The 19,091-nt window shown below is 41.1% G+C and overlaps 1 protein-coding gene across 2 annotated transcripts in view; it reads right to left on the reverse strand.

Annotated features, from left to right (window-relative positions):
• LOC142090118 (uncharacterized protein KIAA1671 homolog) overlaps window positions 1-19,091 on the reverse strand; it is a 50,009-nt gene that overhangs the window by 5,047 nt on the left and 25,871 nt on the right. Inside the window, exons 1-4 of one of the 2 annotated variants that reach the window (XM_075167507.1) lie at window positions 14,876-15,107; window positions 8,954-9,072; window positions 2,563-2,818; window positions 334-508 (exon numbers count right to left, since the gene is read on the reverse strand). In XM_075167507.1, the coding sequence (XP_075023608.1) occupies window positions 334-508; window positions 2,563-2,818; window positions 8,954-9,072; window positions 14,876-14,914 (589 nt within the window). In that variant the 5' untranslated portion in view covers window positions 14,915-15,107. Of the gene's footprint in view, window positions 1-333; window positions 509-2,562; window positions 2,819-8,953; window positions 9,073-14,875; window positions 15,108-19,091 lie in introns of those variants that run through there. The other variant, XM_075167506.1, reaches the window with a different exon arrangement.

The following is a 19,091-nucleotide window of genomic DNA, read 5'->3' on the forward strand; positions in this document are numbered from 1 at the left end:
TAGATATAAAGAATGTGCTAGAGAATGCATCCAACCATAGCAGTTTCTAAACTCAGTATTTTCTCAGTAAACAAAATTCTCTTAAGTCAGCAGCCAGAAACTAAAGGAAATTGCATCAAAGCTCTCCTTCGCCCTGGTCTTCTGTACGTCTGGTTACTGCAGCTTCCCTCACCCCAAAGGCTCCAAGGAATGGAGGGCAAGACTTGGTTTAGAGGATGACCAAGAGGTGGGAAAAGGAAGCTATTGTTAAATCTTGATGCAACTTCATTTAGAAAGTCCTGCCCTTACAACCAAGTTGATTACAGCTAATTATTTCAGATAGTTGAGGGATACCTGTGGAATCTTTAAACATCCAGGTATTATCTGGTTCTTCCGTCAAAGAAAATCTGTTTTCAAACTCCAGCCCTCTGCTTCTTCTAAGGGAGTGGGAAATAGGAGCCCGACGGCGTCTCTTTTTGCTGAGCTGCACACGAGTTTTCAGCGCACTGGAGTCCAGGATAGTGGTTTGCTATAAAAAGAAACAAAGCCTTTACTTTCAACCAGCCTGAAAACAACAGTCATCTCCTCCATAATGATTTCCCAACCTACTTTATCGCATTAACCCGTTCAGTTTAATTAAACTATATATATTTGCCTGATTATTATTCTTGTAGTTACTTAAAACCATATTAAAGAGAATTTACGGTGAGGATATGCTATATTGTGGCTAACTGGGTGCAATGCTGGTTCTTTGATCTCTCTTGGCTGTGGATGTCTGATCTGCATGAATTATTTTCACTAAGTTAATTAAAAAATAACTGCAATAAATAGGATTTTGGTTCGTAGCGTGTTTTAAGAATACAGGCCTTGCTAGCTGGTAACAGCTGAGGGCCAATAAGAAGACTGGGATCCACAAAGAGCGACTACACAAAATTCTCTTGTGGTAGAGTGCTGTCATTTCATTGTTCTGACGGGTTGCCATCCACAGAAATTTCAAGCCACTCACCAGCAACAAGGAGACTGCAAGTTAAGTGTCACAGCATTCAGAAAATTTCTGTGATCAGTCATTTCAAACACATCCATCTCTGTGCCTGATGGTAAGGCAATAATATTTACAGAGCAAAAGAAGGAGCTGTAATTTATTTATTTATTTAAAGCAATTTGTTGTTAGAGACTTGCCTGTAATCAGCAAACATCAATGAGCCGCCTTTTCTTCGGAAGATGTGTTTTTATTTCTTTTCAAGAGATTTCAGGTCAGGAATAAACTACTTATTAAAACAGCATATTGCCAGCTGTACTTGAAGCTATTAATGTTTTAAAGAGACACCTTTAGCTGTCCAGGGAACAGCATAAAACAGGACCATCTCCACTATGCGCAGACCACTGACAGACAGAGACAAAGTGCCATCCGCGCTGTTCTGAGCTACTAACACTTCCTTTACAGAGCAAAAAGTGCACTTGGGATATCCTGCCAAAGGATTAACAACAGATACCAAGGCCACGGCATAGGCAGTTAGGGATCTTAAAGCAACGGACCGCCAAACACGGCCTCTGCTGCAGAGCCGGAGTGGGCTGCAAGACGAGAGCAGCCTACTTTGGCAAAACACAGGTTTCTGCAGTTCTCCGTAGATGGCAACACCAGTGGAGAACAGAGCTGGCTGGAGGCACTTTCGAACAGCCTACGCAGGAAGCAGCTGCGATTTTAACAGTCAACTCTGCTGCACCAGACTAAACTGCCTCCGGCACAAACCCGCTTGCATCCTTCGTACGTTTTACAGACCAGTCTGCTCCTCAATTCAGAAGGCGTTATGGCACTTCAACAGCAAGGCAGTGCATCCGAGACCTTCCTAGCAGCTGCACGTCCCAGGTAAGTTGGGAATCTTGCATTTACCAATATATCTGTCATTAGATATCATATAATATTAAAAAAAAAAAAAAGGTGCCCCAACTCTTCATGAAGAAAAAGCAGTACTTCCTAGATGTTGTGCTGAAAAACTACAGTTGTGTTAGTGCTTTCAAAGAACACTAAACCTCATCTAACTGTGTATGGCCAGAAATTACTGCTCTTATACTAGCTGCAAGATTCTCAAGTATGAAAAAAAATCCTCTAAAATGCAATTGTAAGCTACTACAGGAAGAGGCCAACTGTAAATAAGAAAAATATTAGTAAATGTCTTTATAGCCTTAAATCTGCATGGCTCACACCACAGCAGTCACTAGCTATTTGTGTTATTTAATTATGTTTCCAATGTTCATAAAGCCATTTAACTCTTCTGTTACAGCTCACTGAGAAGCAGAAAGAGAAACAGCAACTTCATTAAGCCACTGGCAGACACTATCCAAGGCCAATAGCTTTTTGGAATCTCTCAGAACCTAAGCATTACAGGCACTAGAAGAAGTTTGTAGCTTTGATCTTAAACTTTGCAGGCAGGAAGTCAGCTGGGAAAATTCAATGTGATACAGAAAAGACAGAGGAAGATTGAGTGCAAAGTTTCCAGAAGATACTGCTTTGCAGTAATTAACGCAGGTAACGATATAGTTAACATAGAAGGAGAACGTCTGTTTCCCATTATGGTAACTTACATCAATGAAAGAGAAATCAGTGGTCTTTTCAGCAGGGTAGGTGTCTCCCAGAGGAGGTAAATCGGTCCCATCAGTAGAGTCCATGTCAGTGCTGGAACGGTCCAAGCTTGTGCTCCTTTGGTCTTTTGAGAAGTCATGGTGATCAACCAGGGAGGCAGGTTCCGTTTGAGAGGACAGTGAAGACGGGTGGCTATTTGGAGGTTGCTTTCTCGTTGAAATGACATCGTTGTCCAAGGAAGGAGATTCGGGCACAAAGCTGCAAATTAAGAAAATGAAATCTGTGAGACTTCAGGGTAAATAAATACATGCAAGGATAGTTTGGATCACGCATACTCAGCAGATGATAAATAAAGGTAGAACTGAAACTACAGCTACAAGTAACAAAGGCATCTTTGGAGGCAGCAGGTTCCAGCAACAAGGGTGTGGATCGCTTGCGTTATCACAGCTTTTTACCCACGTGGATTTACAGTGTATTGAATACTGCAAGTATGCAGATAAATTGTAATAATTTGATTGTAACATGCTTTTATTGCTTGGGGTTTCATTTCCCCACACAAAGGTCCCTTCAAACATATACATGCAAACGAGACGAGGGAAATCGCAAGCTGCTTAAAAGCCGTAAGCAATTTGCCCATTTGATATATAACAGCAGCGGACCTTACACTTTGGCACTGTATACATTTGAACACATTGTGAAGGGCAATACCCTGCCACAGGCAAAGAGTAACTGTTAAAAGATTCTTCTCCTTGCTCATCCAAAACTATCTTATATACATATAAATGCATATAAATACAAAACAGTGACTACTCTTTTACTGTAAGTGAATTCCTGCAGGACACTACAAGCTACTTGCAGCCCTTTCAAGAACACACCTTACAAACACCTCTGTTGTTCACGTTCCCATCTTTTCCCTAGGAGGACGTTTTTTAATATATATCTCTCTCTCAAAAGTATATTCATATCATATTTATTTTAATTCATACTCATCTATTATTAATATATTATTACATATTATATATTTATATTTTTATATATATGGTAGATACAAAAGTTTTATACACACTTTCTGAAATCACAAGAAGGCTGTGTACACGTCTGGCCCTGAAGAAAACGTGAGTGTATTGGGAATGGCCCTAGCCACCATGGCAGCTCCTGCAACACAGTATGTGCTCCATGCGTTGCAAGCAGCAGGTGTGAGTAATTTCTATTTCACATAACTCCAAGGAAACTGAAGCATCTTCAGCAATGCAGAGGATCTAAACGTTTTGGGATGCAATTTTTAGATGCCAATAGACACTGGATTTAAAAAAATTGCATCCCTTGTGTCCTGACAGAAAGAAGCGTCTCTGTTGGTGCCATCCCGAGAACAGCAGCTCCTCCGCTGGAGCTGTGTTAGATTTTGTTTCTTTTAGCTTTGGTCCTTACGAGACAAGGAACACAAGCAACAGTAACCCAGTGAACCATAATTGCCAAGATGTGAAAGAGGAGAGAGGACATTGCTAGTTTAGGTGGATCAGATGCTATTGGGAAGTTCAGCAGTTTTTAAGCAACAACACGATCACACAGAAGTGCTACGGGCTCGTCGATTCGCTCTTGCCAGGCAGGAGGTCTGCTGGCTTCACAGTGGGTGACTTTAAAGCATGCGAAGAGTGAACTGGCGGGGAAGGGGACTGGAAAGGGGCAAGAAGAGGGCTGGAAATCACTGCAGAAAGCTCTGCAGGGGAGAGCCTGAGCTAGTGCCTCTGGACTGGGGACGGCAGTAGGGACCCCGTGCTCCCCCACCACGCTCATTCGTAGCATGGGAACTAAGAGCTGAGAAATGCCCGCGCAACTGCGGAACTGGTTCTCTGAACCAACCATTTTCTTAAAGAGCTTCTCTTTTATCTCGGGGTATATTTCGGAGAGAGCTGGCCATCCAGAGGTTTTTTTCCTTTCAGGATGCTGGGAGGAGCTGAAGGGCGAGGTGGGCAGCAGGTGGCACCCTAAGGCAGGGCTCTGCGAGCAGAGGCTTTCAGGGTGCTTGGGGAGAGCACCGAGGGCGGCAGGACCTGCACCCCAGTGGTGCGATGCTCCACTGTATTCCTAGAAATCTCCCCTTTGCCTAGACTAACAGAAACGAGTTGTAGTGTCAGGACTGAAGCTGTACACAGTTACGTGTCTCCCTTTGCCACATAGGTTGGGGTATTCCTTTAAGCAGCAGGAGACTGTAGGAAACACATAAGACTCTACTTAGTAAAAAATAGGGCTGTCTTCCTTCTAATTTTAGGAGTTTCTAGTTCAAAAAACAAAACCTGAAGTATTTAAGGAGGTCAGGTTTTTTTTTCTCTGGTTAACAAGAGTCTTTTGTTACTAAGCACTTTTTCCTGAGCAAGTATCTAGGAAAACTGTTCTAAAACCAAAAAAACCTGATCATGTAGGTATGAATATATGCACTTTTTTAAACAATAGACCTTAGTATTTGGTACAGTCCACAGCGATGGCAATCTTGGGAGGAAAACACTCAGGAGTCTACTGTTGAATAACCACTTGCTATCAAGCTGCAGCACATGATATAATTTCCAGTCTGGCAGAGCGAACGCTGCACAGAGGGTTTCCAGCACACAAGTAGAGTGAATGCCTCTTCCCTCCTTCAGCAGTGGGCCCCAGGATAATTAAGAAATGGTACTAATGAGCTCCAGGGGGAAGTTTTCGTGTCGTATTTTTGCTTCGAATGATATTTGGTATCTGCAGCATTAGGCTTTAGATCCACTAGAATATGGAAGAATGTAGAGACAAAAGACAATCTGCAGACTTATCACCTTTCATCGAAATTAAAATGTATATTAAAAGGATCCTGTCTGATTTGTATATCTCCAGAAAGCCTCTTTCCTTCTACATCCTAGGGCTTCAGCTAATACAACTCTGTGCAGTTTTTCAAACTGAAATATTTGAGAGTAAGCAATGAAAGAAATACAGATGCATTTAGACTGATTGGTGGTTTCTAATTCACAAACCTTTCTAATGGATTCTCCTTCCGAGTTCTTGCACAATTACAGCATCGTTACACACTAAACACTGTGCCACAGCTAATCACCAAACGCAGCAAGGATGACTCGAGTACAAACACTGTTATGCACAGTGGATTCTTTCCGTCTGAACAGCAAATTAGGGGGCAAATTCCCTACAGAATAATGGTCAAATATTGAAATTTAAAACATGTTTTCAGTTCTCATTACTGAGGTGTGTTATGCATCTTTTTCTATTACTTCATTAAGATTTCAAATTTTATGAGCATATCCTTAAGCCGCCAACAATGTTCAACAAGTATCATTTACAGACACTTGCTTCTCTGAAAAATTATCCTTCATGTAGTGCGCACAAGTATCAGCAGAACAGTTATCACAAATATGCAATAAACAAAGATCAATCTTCACTTTCGATTGCAATTAAATTTAATTAGTTTTAGCAAGACAGTGCTAACGAGGCCACAAAGAATGTGTTGCTTCATCATGTGAAATTAGGAGTCAAAAAGTAAAGGAATCTTACTTTTTACAATAACACTGCTCAGGAGTCAGAATCAAAGGGCAGCTCTCATTACCTGCCTAGGGATCACACAAGAAATAATGTCCATTTAAAAATGCCCTTTTATATTCTGTAACTGCAGATTTCCATCTATTACAGGTAGCTGATACCCTATAGTGGGTTTTCTTTTCCAAAACTTTGTTGCAGTCTAGCTTCAAGGATTTGAAGAAACAAATGGCTAAAACGTTATGAAGTCAGAGCTGTATAGATCCATCATCTAAGAAACACAGTCCCTTTTCTGTAAAAGAGAACCGTTTTTCTGTATGAAGACTGTTCAGATCTAAAAGTAAGAATTTTCTATGATGTCAACTTGGAAAAGCTTACTAAAGCACTTGAGAAAAAATAAAAACAAAATCTTTCAGATAAGCTAAGAAAAATCCAATTAACACCTCCAAATTAAACCATCTCCTTCCATTCTAAGAAGTCACTTGCCAAAGCCCATTGCAACCAGCCAAGAGCAGCCCCATAATTATGCTCATTCTAGCGGTGACCAAGTTCTAGTTGAAATCAATCCTTCCCCCACCTTCCTAGAAGCTTATCTAGCAAAAAGGACCACGTTTATCCTGTTGCCATGTAGTCATGGCTTTTTATTTTAAAATTCTCTTCCTCTCTCAGAGAAAATGAGTTCATTCACAGATGCATTAATAAAACACTCCTAACGGGGCTAAAATAATTGCTTCCTGACTCAAATACTGGCAAGTGCCAGAAACTGGAAGTTCCTCCCACACAGCAGCAGCAGGCTGGTGACGATGTTTCATCCCCTGCCGCGGTGTTCCCCGTTTGCTCCCCGGGTGCCGTCCCAGGACGCAGGTAAGCGAGCCACGGTGCCTGTTCCCCCATTGCTCTCAGCCGTGGTTCAGCTTCTGGCCAAGCGCCGGCTGCGAGGGCGTATCGGGGTGCGTGAGGAATGCAACACCACGGGCCGTACGGCTGGCAAGATATGAAGCCTAAGGGAAGTGAGCCAGGCAAAACAGGAAAGCGGAATTATCAAAGTCTCCTGTAAGTTCCTGCTCTGGGCCGAGCAGAGGATGAGACGACTGCCTCGGCAGCGGCTGAACGCAGAGACGTGCTCGAATCACCCATGGCAAGAGGAGGAGAACGTCTGCACTTGTCCTGGCGGAAGGCCTTCTACTTCATAATAAAATGCAAACAAAATGCAGTTGCAGTATATTCCAGGAAGACTTCCATTATTAATTTAGTATTTAAGAGTACATTACTCTCATTCCTCTCCAAGTGCTTGAATTAATACACCAGTAATTCCCCCACAATGAACCGTAAGTCAAGCTAAAGCAGAGCAAGGGGGGTGGCAAAATGCTGAAAAGTCAGTATACTGTCATCATTACACTGTAAAAAAAGAAAAAACTAAACATTTCTCACAGTGGAAACAAAATTCCAGGACATGGGGATTGAGTTCAATACTTCAATAAACCAGAATTTTTAGGTGGAGCTCTTCCAATCACGAAGAATCCTCCCGGTTTGAAGTAACATTCAAATCCTGTCTGTTTTCGAGCTGAGACAAGCACCTTTGTTAAGAAATTGATTTCAGAAAATGTCTATAACATACTGAAATCAAAGTTAATTTTACAGAAGACTTGGATGTCACTATTGGCATGTCACTTAGCTCACTGAACTTCAAGTTGAAAGCTACCCTGTTTTCATAAGCAATAAAATATTTATAACGCACAGTTCTCAAGTGTAGAACACACCAAACATTACTGACATTAATGTCTGCTATAAGATCTCAACAAGTACAGCATTAAAAAGAAACAGATAAAATGCTATTTTCATACTACACTGAGCAGATAGGATATTGGCTCAAACAGTGTAGATCAAGCTATAATTTACACAACAGGTGTAAATTATGAAAAACCTCACACTTCAATGCTCTAGGTTTATGTCATTAAATCGTTTTAGTAACAGATATCTTTCATTCAACTGATACTCCATTTCATCCTCCACTTCACCATACTAAAATGCTTCAGGGTTGGCGAGACGTGGACATCGCACCCCGAGGCGTATCAGGACACGTGAAGAGGCGCACCACAGTCATCCTGCTGTCGGAGCAGGTGCCTGGCATTCAGAGCACCCGTTCCAAATGGATTTTGCCATTCAGCCTATCTAATAGCACAGCTTTTAAGGCCATGTTAATTGGTGTGGGAGAGACCAAATCTATAAAACAAATAAACCCCAAAACTGTTCGTGTACCCTGTCTAACCATAACCAGACACTTCCTTACCTACCTGAGAGGGAGGAAATCAGACAGTTTTAGCAAAATCTTCCCAGAACTCTAGTTCTATCCGTCAGAGGCACATAGCATACAAGCAGGAAACTACTTTCTAAATATGAAAATGTACATTTCTAATTTTAATTACAAACACATAAATACAAAGCATAAAAAAAGTTTTACTACCTATGTTAATCTAGTCAAAGCCATTTGGTGTATTTTTTTGAGAAAAACTGTTTTTCTCATATCTTCTTTCTACCATTTTAGTACTAAAAAATAACACCTAACTTGTGTTTCACTCACTAGTGGACTTGTTAAATCTATTCCAGTCCAAGCTGGTTTTGTCATTGCTTATAAAAGTGGTGACACTGCATTCTCGCTGGAGGATGGAGTTTAGATTTCAAACCTTATTGCTACTTGCAGATATTAAAGAAATATTTCTTCACCTATAGACTAAAGAAACTGTATAGTCACTGAAACTGAGCATGCAGCTTTAAAAAACCCATACATGTGCACACATACACACCCAAAACAACCGTTTCGTCTCAGTGCTCAGCTAGGGAAAAGCTAGCGTGGATGGCAGAGGGGACCTTGCTCACCCTTACCTGTCCCCACTGTGCCGCTGCTCATTCCAGGTACCGTACTGGCTGTCGGGCTCCTGCACCAGCGTGTCTGTGTCCTTCACTCCCGGGGGCTGTCTGGAGAAGCACTGCTTCAGCTGATCCTGCAACAGAACAATTGCAACATTTCAGCATTCCTGTAGCCCTTGCCTGAATGATTAACAGATTTTATTTGCAATAGTGTTTTTGAATCTACCAGTTAAATTTGGTCAACATAAAACTGGGAATAAACTTAAACATGGAAAATGGCTATGAACTCAGAACAACGATTCTCTATAAAATGAGCACTATTTTCCTGGGCAAATAACCGGTTCTAAAGGCCGGGGCTGACTCCCTAGTTTTAGTAACTCCATATTGCTTTAACATTATTCGTATCTCAGGTTGCACAAAATTTTTAGAAGCACCTATGCAAACACGAAGAATTCTGCTGGGGACTACATTTAATCTCCCCAAGCATACAAGGGAAACATCAACTCTACTGCTCTTTTCCTGGGTTTAATAAAAGGACCCTTTTTTTTTCAGCTCTTTCTTTGGAAGACATTCAAAATAAAAAGCATAAATAAATAAGCACAGTGCCAGATACCAGAAAGCCTTTGACAAATTGATGTGTGCTAATGTAAAGTTCAAACAGAATGTACAATGTAGAAGGACAGACCACGGTGTTTCTTCTGTGTTCTACTCTGACCTCTCATTTCCTAAGTATTTTTATTTCATAGATCTACTACTTTCATAAGAGGGAAACAGTGCATCTAAGGTCCCTTCCCTTTCAGGGGAGAGAAGTGGGTCAGCTGCTGCTGCTGGTACCCTAGATTTGCAGCAGACCAATGTTAATATGCTCCAGAACATAGCACTGTTGCACCTTTTGTTTTGCAGTTGTATTGAGTTACACACTGAAGCTAGATAGTTACTGAAATAATACATTGTGCGTAGATAATTAAATGTTGGCCCCTTTCGCATTCGTTATCCTGAACAAATACAAGTATGGTTTTCAGTGCCATATCGACCTTGCTTATGAAGATCTCATCTGACAGCAGATTACATTGTTTTCCACCTGTCCTAAGCTTTTTCTCTCTTTAAACAAAAGGGGGGGAGAGGGGGGGAAAAAGAAACAACACCCACCCACCCCCTCAAACCCATCTAGCAGAACACGCTGGTGGAAACTACCAACACATCGATTTCACTTCAGGCAGCAACACAAAGTAACAACGATATTCAATGAAATGGGATTCCTTAATATTATCGGGGAAAAAAAAGAGATTTCATGTTTTCTTGTTTAATTTTGTAAACCTAAAGACTATAAAAATACTGACATTGAGGATAATTCACCTGATACTTGGCTACTGAAGAAGTCCTACAATGCTTGCATCTTTTGCTTATCTCCCCAACCCTACTAGGAGCCATTGCCATTCTCTAGTTCTATCATACTCTTTGCTGCTGACAACGTGGTCTATTTTAATGCTGAGTGAAATAAGCAGCAAAAGGCTCCACCATTTATTCCAACTATTACAATGCACCGTTACTAGACACAGTAAAATTCTCAGTTCGTAATACTCAAGTAAAACAGGGGCTTAGTTTGTGAGTTACAAGAAACAGAAGTTTCCTGCTTTTCATCTTCCAGATGTTCTCACAGCTTAATAATTCACTGGTAGTAATTCTTACACTTTATATATAGATATACACATGTACGCCCAGAGGCAAGCTGAGTTCTTACATTTTTCGGTCCATTCCAGGAACAAGCCTTCAGCCATGGGCAAGGCATACACTTCTAACAGCTAGGTGAGTGGCAGGGGAAATAGTCCTGTATTTCTTAGAAACCACAGGGCATTTCCTCCTGCTTGGCTCAGGCATATGTTTTGCTTTCCACAAATTCCCTCTGTAGCTCCATGATTTCATGCTTTGCACAAGGGGCTAAGCTAACACTCCTGGGCTCAGCCTTCTGCTGTCACTTGGTGGCCGCGTATCCTTTGGCAAGTTGATTCACTTCTAGGAAAGGCATTAACAAATGCAAATCGTCGTTCTCGCTTTCCTCCCTACTGTCCATGCTAGTTCAGGGTTTTTTCCAACTTGATGCTTGTTACGAATTTTTTTCAATCCCAATCTCGCATTTCAAGCTACCGCATTCTTGTAAACAATATGAACAGAATATTTACCAACTTTTGCCACTGCACAGAAAAAGTTGCATCTATATCAAGAGCTGTAACTGCAGCATCTGGCAGTCTTCGTGGCAGCACACTCACCTCCACAGCCCTTGCCTGGTCCCCCCGGGTAACACTTGCTGCCACAAACAGAAGATGACCCAACAGACACAAGCATGTTACCCTTTTTGTTGGAAGCCAGTATTTCCCACTAGAGAACTACAGCATCTCTATGCATGGTACAGACTGTATTACTTGCAATTACTCACATTGTTTTGAACTAGACAATAGTCCAAAAAGCTCAGAAACAGGAATGGGAGCAGCAGAAAAGCAATGTCGTGTATTGCATTTAGGAGACATTGTTTATAAAAAGTGTGTTGTGTTATCATGAAAGTGATGGTTGTAAGGGGCAAGCATGCACAACCCAGATAATAACATTTCAGAAGCAACAGGAAAGAAATTTAGATGCAAATATATTGCTCATCTGAAGGCTCAGTAATTCTTAACAAAATTTTACATTGCAGACAAACTGATCAGCACATACTCCTCAGTTGTGGGCAACATTTTACTTGATGTTATATATATTTGAACTTTGACATGCTGTTTTATAACCAAAACGATGTAATTAACACTCAGATAGTGATTCTCTATGCTAAAACCAAAAGAAGTCTGAAGAAAAAAAAATTACTACTTCTGTAGACATTATGAACTTAAATTCAATAAAACAAACTGAGAAGTCTAAATGTAAGGAATAAGACACTCCAAATTCTAAGAGATTACTTCATTATACCGAGTAATCTTACTGCATTTGCTTCTGGAAGAACCTACTTATTTCAGAAGACGACTGTGCATCTTTCCCTGGTGATCCCTTTCAACCCATACTTTTTAATAGGCCAAATGATTAGCTGGAAAAAATAAACATTCTTTCAAGACCACAAACCGTTCCTTAGGCCTAAACTATTTAAAGACTCCGGCTTCTACTGGCTAAGAAGAACTGCAGAGAATTTAATGAGGTACGACAACCCGGTCAGCTATCTGAGAGAAAAAAGGTACCAACTACGACCAAAATAGGGAGAGGCAAGAGGAGCCGATGCTCTGCCCAGCTTGTGGAGGAGGTGTCAGCTGGGGGGACCGAGGGTGACGCAGAAAAGCAATTTATAGCCCGTGCAGTTTGGAGGAGATGGCGTGTGCTGAACAAGGAAGCGACAACAAACCACAAAGATTATTCTTTCCAGTACATGATTATTAGCAAGCACAAGAATGATGAGTTTTAGCTTTTCTTTTGAAGATCTCTTTTGTATCATCTTCACTGCACTCCAGAAGGACTCAAGGCAATCTGGTAATACCGAAACACTGGGCATCGGGACCTTGGAGGTGCCTGGGAAAAATCCATTCCCCTTGTTTTCAAAATGTTTACTCTCAGTAACTATAAGCTTCTTTTTAAAAAACAGTAGAGGCTAGTTAAAAAAAAAAAAAAAAAAAAAGAGGAGGGATCATTTTCTCCACTTCCATCCTCTTTCAGCCTTCATACTCTCTGGATAGCACTTAATAGTTGCTATTAAACTTTTGGTTTTTTAAATACTGTCAAAATTACACAAATTCTCTGAGAACTGTACATATGTACCGTTGTGTTTTATGGCTGAGATGCTTTTAGACACAAGCAACTCAAATTAGATCATACAGATACATTTGCATTTTCTGGCACTAACATTTTACTTGGAACAACTCGGTGTTACAGACAAACAGCATGAATGAAGAACAAACTGGGATTACAAATCAAAAGCTTTAAAACCTGACAGATTGGGAAAATAATGTAAGACTTACTGAACGTGCTAGAGTGACAATTTTTAGGTCTGCCACAAGCCCATTATATCACACATCCCACAGTGCCCTATATCACATTAATTTACATAAAACCATAGAAGACAGATTGAAGAACCCTACCTATTGCCTAGTAGCACTTGCAACACATCCAGTGGCACAATGAAGTGCATTAAAGCCAGTTTTTACCCAAGGAGGAAGAAGGAAATACTTTCTGACATGTACTGCTCCCAAACGTGGCCAGTTTCTGCTTCATACTTTGTTCCCTAGCCTAAATCCTAATTTAAAGCTCACTTCTTCAGATGGATTAAAATATTCTTTTTTTTTTTTTTTTTTTAATGTATAAGCTCCACAGAACAAGAGATCCTGCAAGATAAAGAACTGACACATCTGGCTTTGACTTTTGTTGCTCTTAAGAACAGATCTGCTCTGAACAGAAACCTTTTTTTCCTGTAAGAGACAACTACCCATTATTAACAGAACAAACTCGTGCTAATATCTGTGATCCATGCTCTTTCTTTACCCATCCCTTGGAAGAACAAACCAAAGTTGAAAGAAGAGGTGTACAACACGTGAAGCTAGGCCAGATACAGCTATTTCCTCGATAAACTGAATATTCATGATATAGTAAAACCAGACATTTTAAAGGAAGAGGCAACAAAAGGAGGGGTCTGGTGTCTTCTCAGCGCACAAGATAATAAAATTCCTAATTTGGGTTTATTTATAATCACAAAAAAATCTCCCCAATCAAATAAATACTACTCTCGATCCAATATTCAAATGCTGTAATTCTCCATGCTTTGATCTTTAACTTTGTAGTTCTTACACCAGTAGCCAGGATAAAAATCAACTTAATTTTTATACAAAATAAAACAGCTAAGTTGTATACTGATTTGCCTCTAGTTCTTCTTCTAAAATGAGACATTATGATTATGCCTCTTTCGGTACTCCCTCGGAATTAAGCTGGGTTTGGCAATAGTCCAGGGCTGATTACTCCTGCAATTTCCAGTTCCTGAAAATGATGCACACACAATATTGGTCCTAGCAGCGCAGAAATTAACCGTAACTAAGAATGAATGCATACGTTTACGTGAAAAACTCTTTTGCACTGATGTGAAATAAAGACCTGGCATATGAGGAATACCAGTTGAAAGAGATCTCATGAGTCAGAATCTGCACAGTTTCAAAAATATCTTTGTTTGCAAAAGAGACCAAGACATCAGACAGCCAAAATGACACCCCACAGCTTGAAGTGCAAAAATTAAAAGTTAAAATCTACTGGCATAAATTGAATATGAATAGGTAATTGCACAATGGAATGAAGTTTTGACCATCTGCCTTCTTAATACAAAACTCAGAGAAAAATTTTTACTAATTTCTTGAAAAGCCCTCCCCCCCCCCCCCCCCCCTTTTTCTCTCTCCTTTTTTTAATTAAGAGAGTCAGATGTTTGGTCAAATTACTCATATTCAGAACTCCCCTGCCCCTTAAGTATGACACGGCACTTAGGGAGAGTTTACAAGTCCTTACAAATCCAGAAAACAGTCTCCATTGTTCCCCTGCAATGTGCCAGGAAGATGGCAATACACTTTATTCTATTAAAATTTTATTCTATTATTTCATAGTTGACTCTGCTTTGAACAGGATGTGGGGCTAGATAACCTCCAGAGGTCCTTTCTAACCTGAATTATTCTACAATTATCCTAATGATTCTAAGGTTTATTACTAAAAGGTAAACTATATATTTTGAACCACTAACAGAATTATCAAGAACATAACACCATATCAAAACCAACCAACCAACAAAAACCACCACAAAAAGAGGGCCTTAGAAACTATACAACATTTCACAACCCATATTATTTTTTCTTTTTAAGTATCTAAGTGCCAAGACAGCACGTGGAAAGTCTAACTTTGTGGAATCAGCATCCTAGGGTTTCCATATATACTTACTATTCGTCGAATTAATGCTGCCCAGAAGGAGTAAGTCATGGTTCAAGACCAACGCTCCAGTTAGTTCCTAGCAATCAGGCGAGAAGATTTACCAACTCAGTGTTTAAATTAATTGTTGACAGGAGTAACCGCCTTAGTGTAATGTCCCAGGCAGAAGGTGCTACCTTCTGCCTCCCACCCCACCCTTCATGCTGCAGTGACAGATAAACAGTTCCAGGAATTGTACATTTTCTTTCTGACCTCACTGATGAGGAAAGTTAAGAGACCTCCAGTGCAGGCTCCACCCACGGCATCGATACGCGAGGGTGACCTCCTCAGCCCTCTCAAATACCCTGTTCTGCACAGTATCTTCAGACCAAGGAAGCACTTTACAAACGCTGGAGACCAAGCCTAAGAGCAGTGACAAAAGTAATTCAATTAATCAATCTCATAACCCCAAGGCCTTCACAGTACTATGCAGGCCATCTCCCCTGCTGCCAGCAGCTAAGGAGACTGCGGTGAGCAGCCTTGGGGTGTCCCCAAGAGGGACACCCCGCCAGCCCCAGCGCCTCCGGGGATGAGGCTGGAGAGGACAAGCCGCTTCAACGTGGCAAACTGCATGAGCACACGCACGGGGAAACACAAGCGTGCTCCCGCCTGCGTCCGAAAGCACTCACACAACATATTTAGCGCTGTTATATCCTAAGGATCCGCGCTGCTCTACTCAAAAACCCCTTCAGTCGTAAAATGTTTAATTTTTCCACGTGCAGTGGAGTACGTACCAAGTCCCGCGGTATAAAACGTTCTCATAAATGACATCAGCCACTACATCCTCACTGTTGCTATGCAACCCAGGGCTGTATCAGCCATATGTGTCTTCTCTACCTCTTCCACCGGGACATGATAAGCAACAACCAAGTATATCCCTAATGTTAAAAGCTGACAGCATTTACCTTCCAAAACATGGGTTTTTTAAGAGGGTGACTGGTTTAATGCTCCACCTTTTCATAGCTTCCCAGCTTGATGCACGGGCCTGAATCCCACCCCCTTCCCCCTGGAAAGGCACGGCAAAAAATGCAGAAAGCAGACCTACGTCTGCAGAAATAAGGGGGAGGGCAAGCGTCCCTTCCAGCCCCTAACCCGAGGGAGCAAATGCCAAGAGTAAGTTGTGAACAGCCGGTGCCCGAGAGTAGCCAGGTGGAGAAGGCAGAGAACACCCCAAGCTGCGATACCCCGCGTACACTGTTAGCTCAGCTGCTCTCCTTTAAAAAGCTTTATATTCACCCACGACAGGCCTTATCACTAGTCCTACGGCCTTGCTGATAGGAAAGCCAGCCTTAACCTTAGAGGCTGAACTCTTTGCTTCAGTACTGTATTTGAACTGAATCGAAACAAAACTAAATCCCTTTGAAACATATACATGCCTTACGCTACGCTAAAAGTATTTTCAACTCAATCAAAACACCCAAACTGTGCAACAGACCTAAACACTACAAATGATTTGACAAGCGGGTTAGTGCAGAGCTGACAGGGATCCTCCTTGCCACACCAGCACAAAACATCCGCTGCAAACAGCGACAAAGGAGCCAGAGGAAATCACTGCCAGCAGTTCAATGATTTACTCAAGTTCAAACAGCGGGTTCCCAGCAACACCTTTCCAGCCTAAACCTGAACCTGAATACTATCACAGCTCCCCAAACCCTGGCATTTTCCACACCTTCTGACATACAAAATGACTTCCCCTGCTTGCCGGTCTTTAGCTGATCACTACTTCTACGTTAATGGATCTTTCACTCATAACCACCAGCCATGCCGTGCCTCTCGGGAGCCAGGTCCAGCTGAGAGACTCAGGATTTGAAAGGCAGCAGCACCAAAGAGAGACCCAAAGCCTATCCTGAGCTGACTCTGGCCACAACAGAGAATAGGGCCAAATTAATTCAGATTGTTAGTTCTGCCAGGAATCTGGTTACCATCGTGCAATGAAATCTACTCACTGCTTTTGCAGTGACTCTCAGTAAAGTTAAACCTCCTCGCTCCATTCAGGATTTCAAAGACATTTTGGAGTTTGTCATTTTTTTATACCCTGAAAATAGAGCTGCTATGACTTGCTTTGAGCACTCACCACGCACTATCATGTGGTTTCAGTGTAAGGCTGAAGATAGAGCAGAGGTTGACTTGATGTGCAAAAAGCAGACACAAGAACCAAATTCTAAATATATACCTTGCTAGGTCTGAGTGAGCCATGACAGTACTTCCTCTGAGAAATGGGAAAGTAGAAAACCAAAGCAGAGCAGAGGAAATAGTTGGGAACACCTTTAAAATCCCTCCTAGATTAACATATTAAATTTTTTTTTCAGCCTTAGGCAGTCAAGCTAAAAAGAAATTAAACCCCAAGAAACCAAACCCAGCATCAGAGCCAGAGGCATGCCAGCCTGTCCATCAGGAAGATTTTGAGCAGAATCGTGCTGTCCGACCTCAGAGATGAGGAATTCACTCTCTCCCAGAGGGCATATGCAACTCTCATCAGCATTAATAGAAGTTGGCACTCGGAGTTGAACAGGATCCCCTCATCTTCAATGTTGCAAGAGATACAAGCCAGAACAAGACAATTTTATACTGTTATGCTAGGAAGTGAATATATTTGCTTCTTTTGAAAAGCTACATGCTTGAAATCAACACCTCCTACTTGAAATGCTTTACTTCACAGCTCTTCTGCACAGTTAACGTTTTTCTACATAAGACACAAGTCAAACTTCAAACAAACATTCCTGGTAAAAAGGGCTCTTTAGTTTAAAGTCTAGATTTAAAGATGTACAGAAAGTGATAGGATTTCTTGACAACAAGTGAATAACAAGCATGCAGACTTTGGAAACTGTGCACTGTGCTCGTTTGAACAAAAATCTCAGACAACTTAGAAGATGTTTTAGAAGAGAGCAGTCAAAATACACACACACACAGACCAATGAACCACCACTAGTATTTCCTGAAACTATCACGATTCGTTACAAAATTTCAATAAAAATGGATTGCCAGTGTTAAGAGTTGTGTTCGGTGATGTTTTTGTTTAATGTATTTTATTTCCCTCTGAAAGCTAACTGCTATCACTTAGTGCTTTTAAAAACAAACAAACAAAAAAACCGAAGGTGAATGAGCACAAAATGACCAGCTCTAAATATATTTACATTCTTTTCTTATGCTCTAAGAACATGGTAAAAATCAACTCCTTGCAGACAGCCTAAGTAAAACCACAGAGTGAAGTCATCTAAGTGATTATTCCTGTCAAAATAACAAGGGATCAACAAAGGCAGTCTACTAAATACCCATCACTACAGTTTTATGGCCCAGATTTATGCTGCCAGCTATGTTCATGGCCTGTTAAACCAAAGAAAAGTTGTTAAGAATGAAAAAGCATGAACTGTTTCAGTATTGGCCCCTGTATCTTCATTAATTAAACTGAACAGCTTTACTGCCCCCCCCATCCCCGAAACAAGACAAACAACTCATTTTTAAAAGCCTGCTTTCTGCAAACATGCTTCACGCTACAATAACAGCTCTCCGGAAATTTAAAGATAAAATTCCATTCACTGATGGTTCAAAAAAAAAATATTTTTGAGAGCAATTCATTGCACTTTTGGTGAATATTAGGGCAAAATAATTGAGCAACTCTTTGTTGTAGAGTCTGTATCAAAATAGCCAAGCTCAGAATAAAAATGTCAACTTGTATTAACTTCTTTTTACAAGCAGTTTGTGGAAGGATGTTCACCATAAAAGGACAAACATTTGCAGACAGACCGGGGGTAAAAATCAAAACAGATAGTACAGATCAACGCTCTTTTAAAAGCGGAGATAGAATCCCAGGCGATGTGCAGGTGAATGGCACGTGTATAGTTCAAACCAGGTTTTAACAGCGCTCCTTTTGGTCCCTCACCTGCTCTTCAGCGCCAGAGAAGGACCCGACTCAGATGGAAAAAGTGATAGCCCATCAACTTTTCCAACAAACAAGCTGGCTGCACAAGCTTATATTGGCTAAACCAGCTTAGAAAGAAACATCTGTGAAGATTAAAAAACCAAGATGGGAATTTCAACCTCTAGTAGAGAGGACGATAGTGAAAGGGCTGTGGGATGCAACAAAAACCCTCTGAAGGACTAAGCACCCTCCCAGCACATCTGGGACATGTGCAGTCAAACAAAACACTCAATTCCCATCTTTACTTTGGAACTATATTAAAACTGAATC

The sequence above is a fragment of the Calonectris borealis genome, chromosome 18, assembly GCF_964195595.1.
Source record: "Calonectris borealis chromosome 18, bCalBor7.hap1.2, whole genome shotgun sequence".
Taxonomy (NCBI): domain Eukaryota; kingdom Metazoa; phylum Chordata; class Aves; order Procellariiformes; family Procellariidae; genus Calonectris; species Calonectris borealis.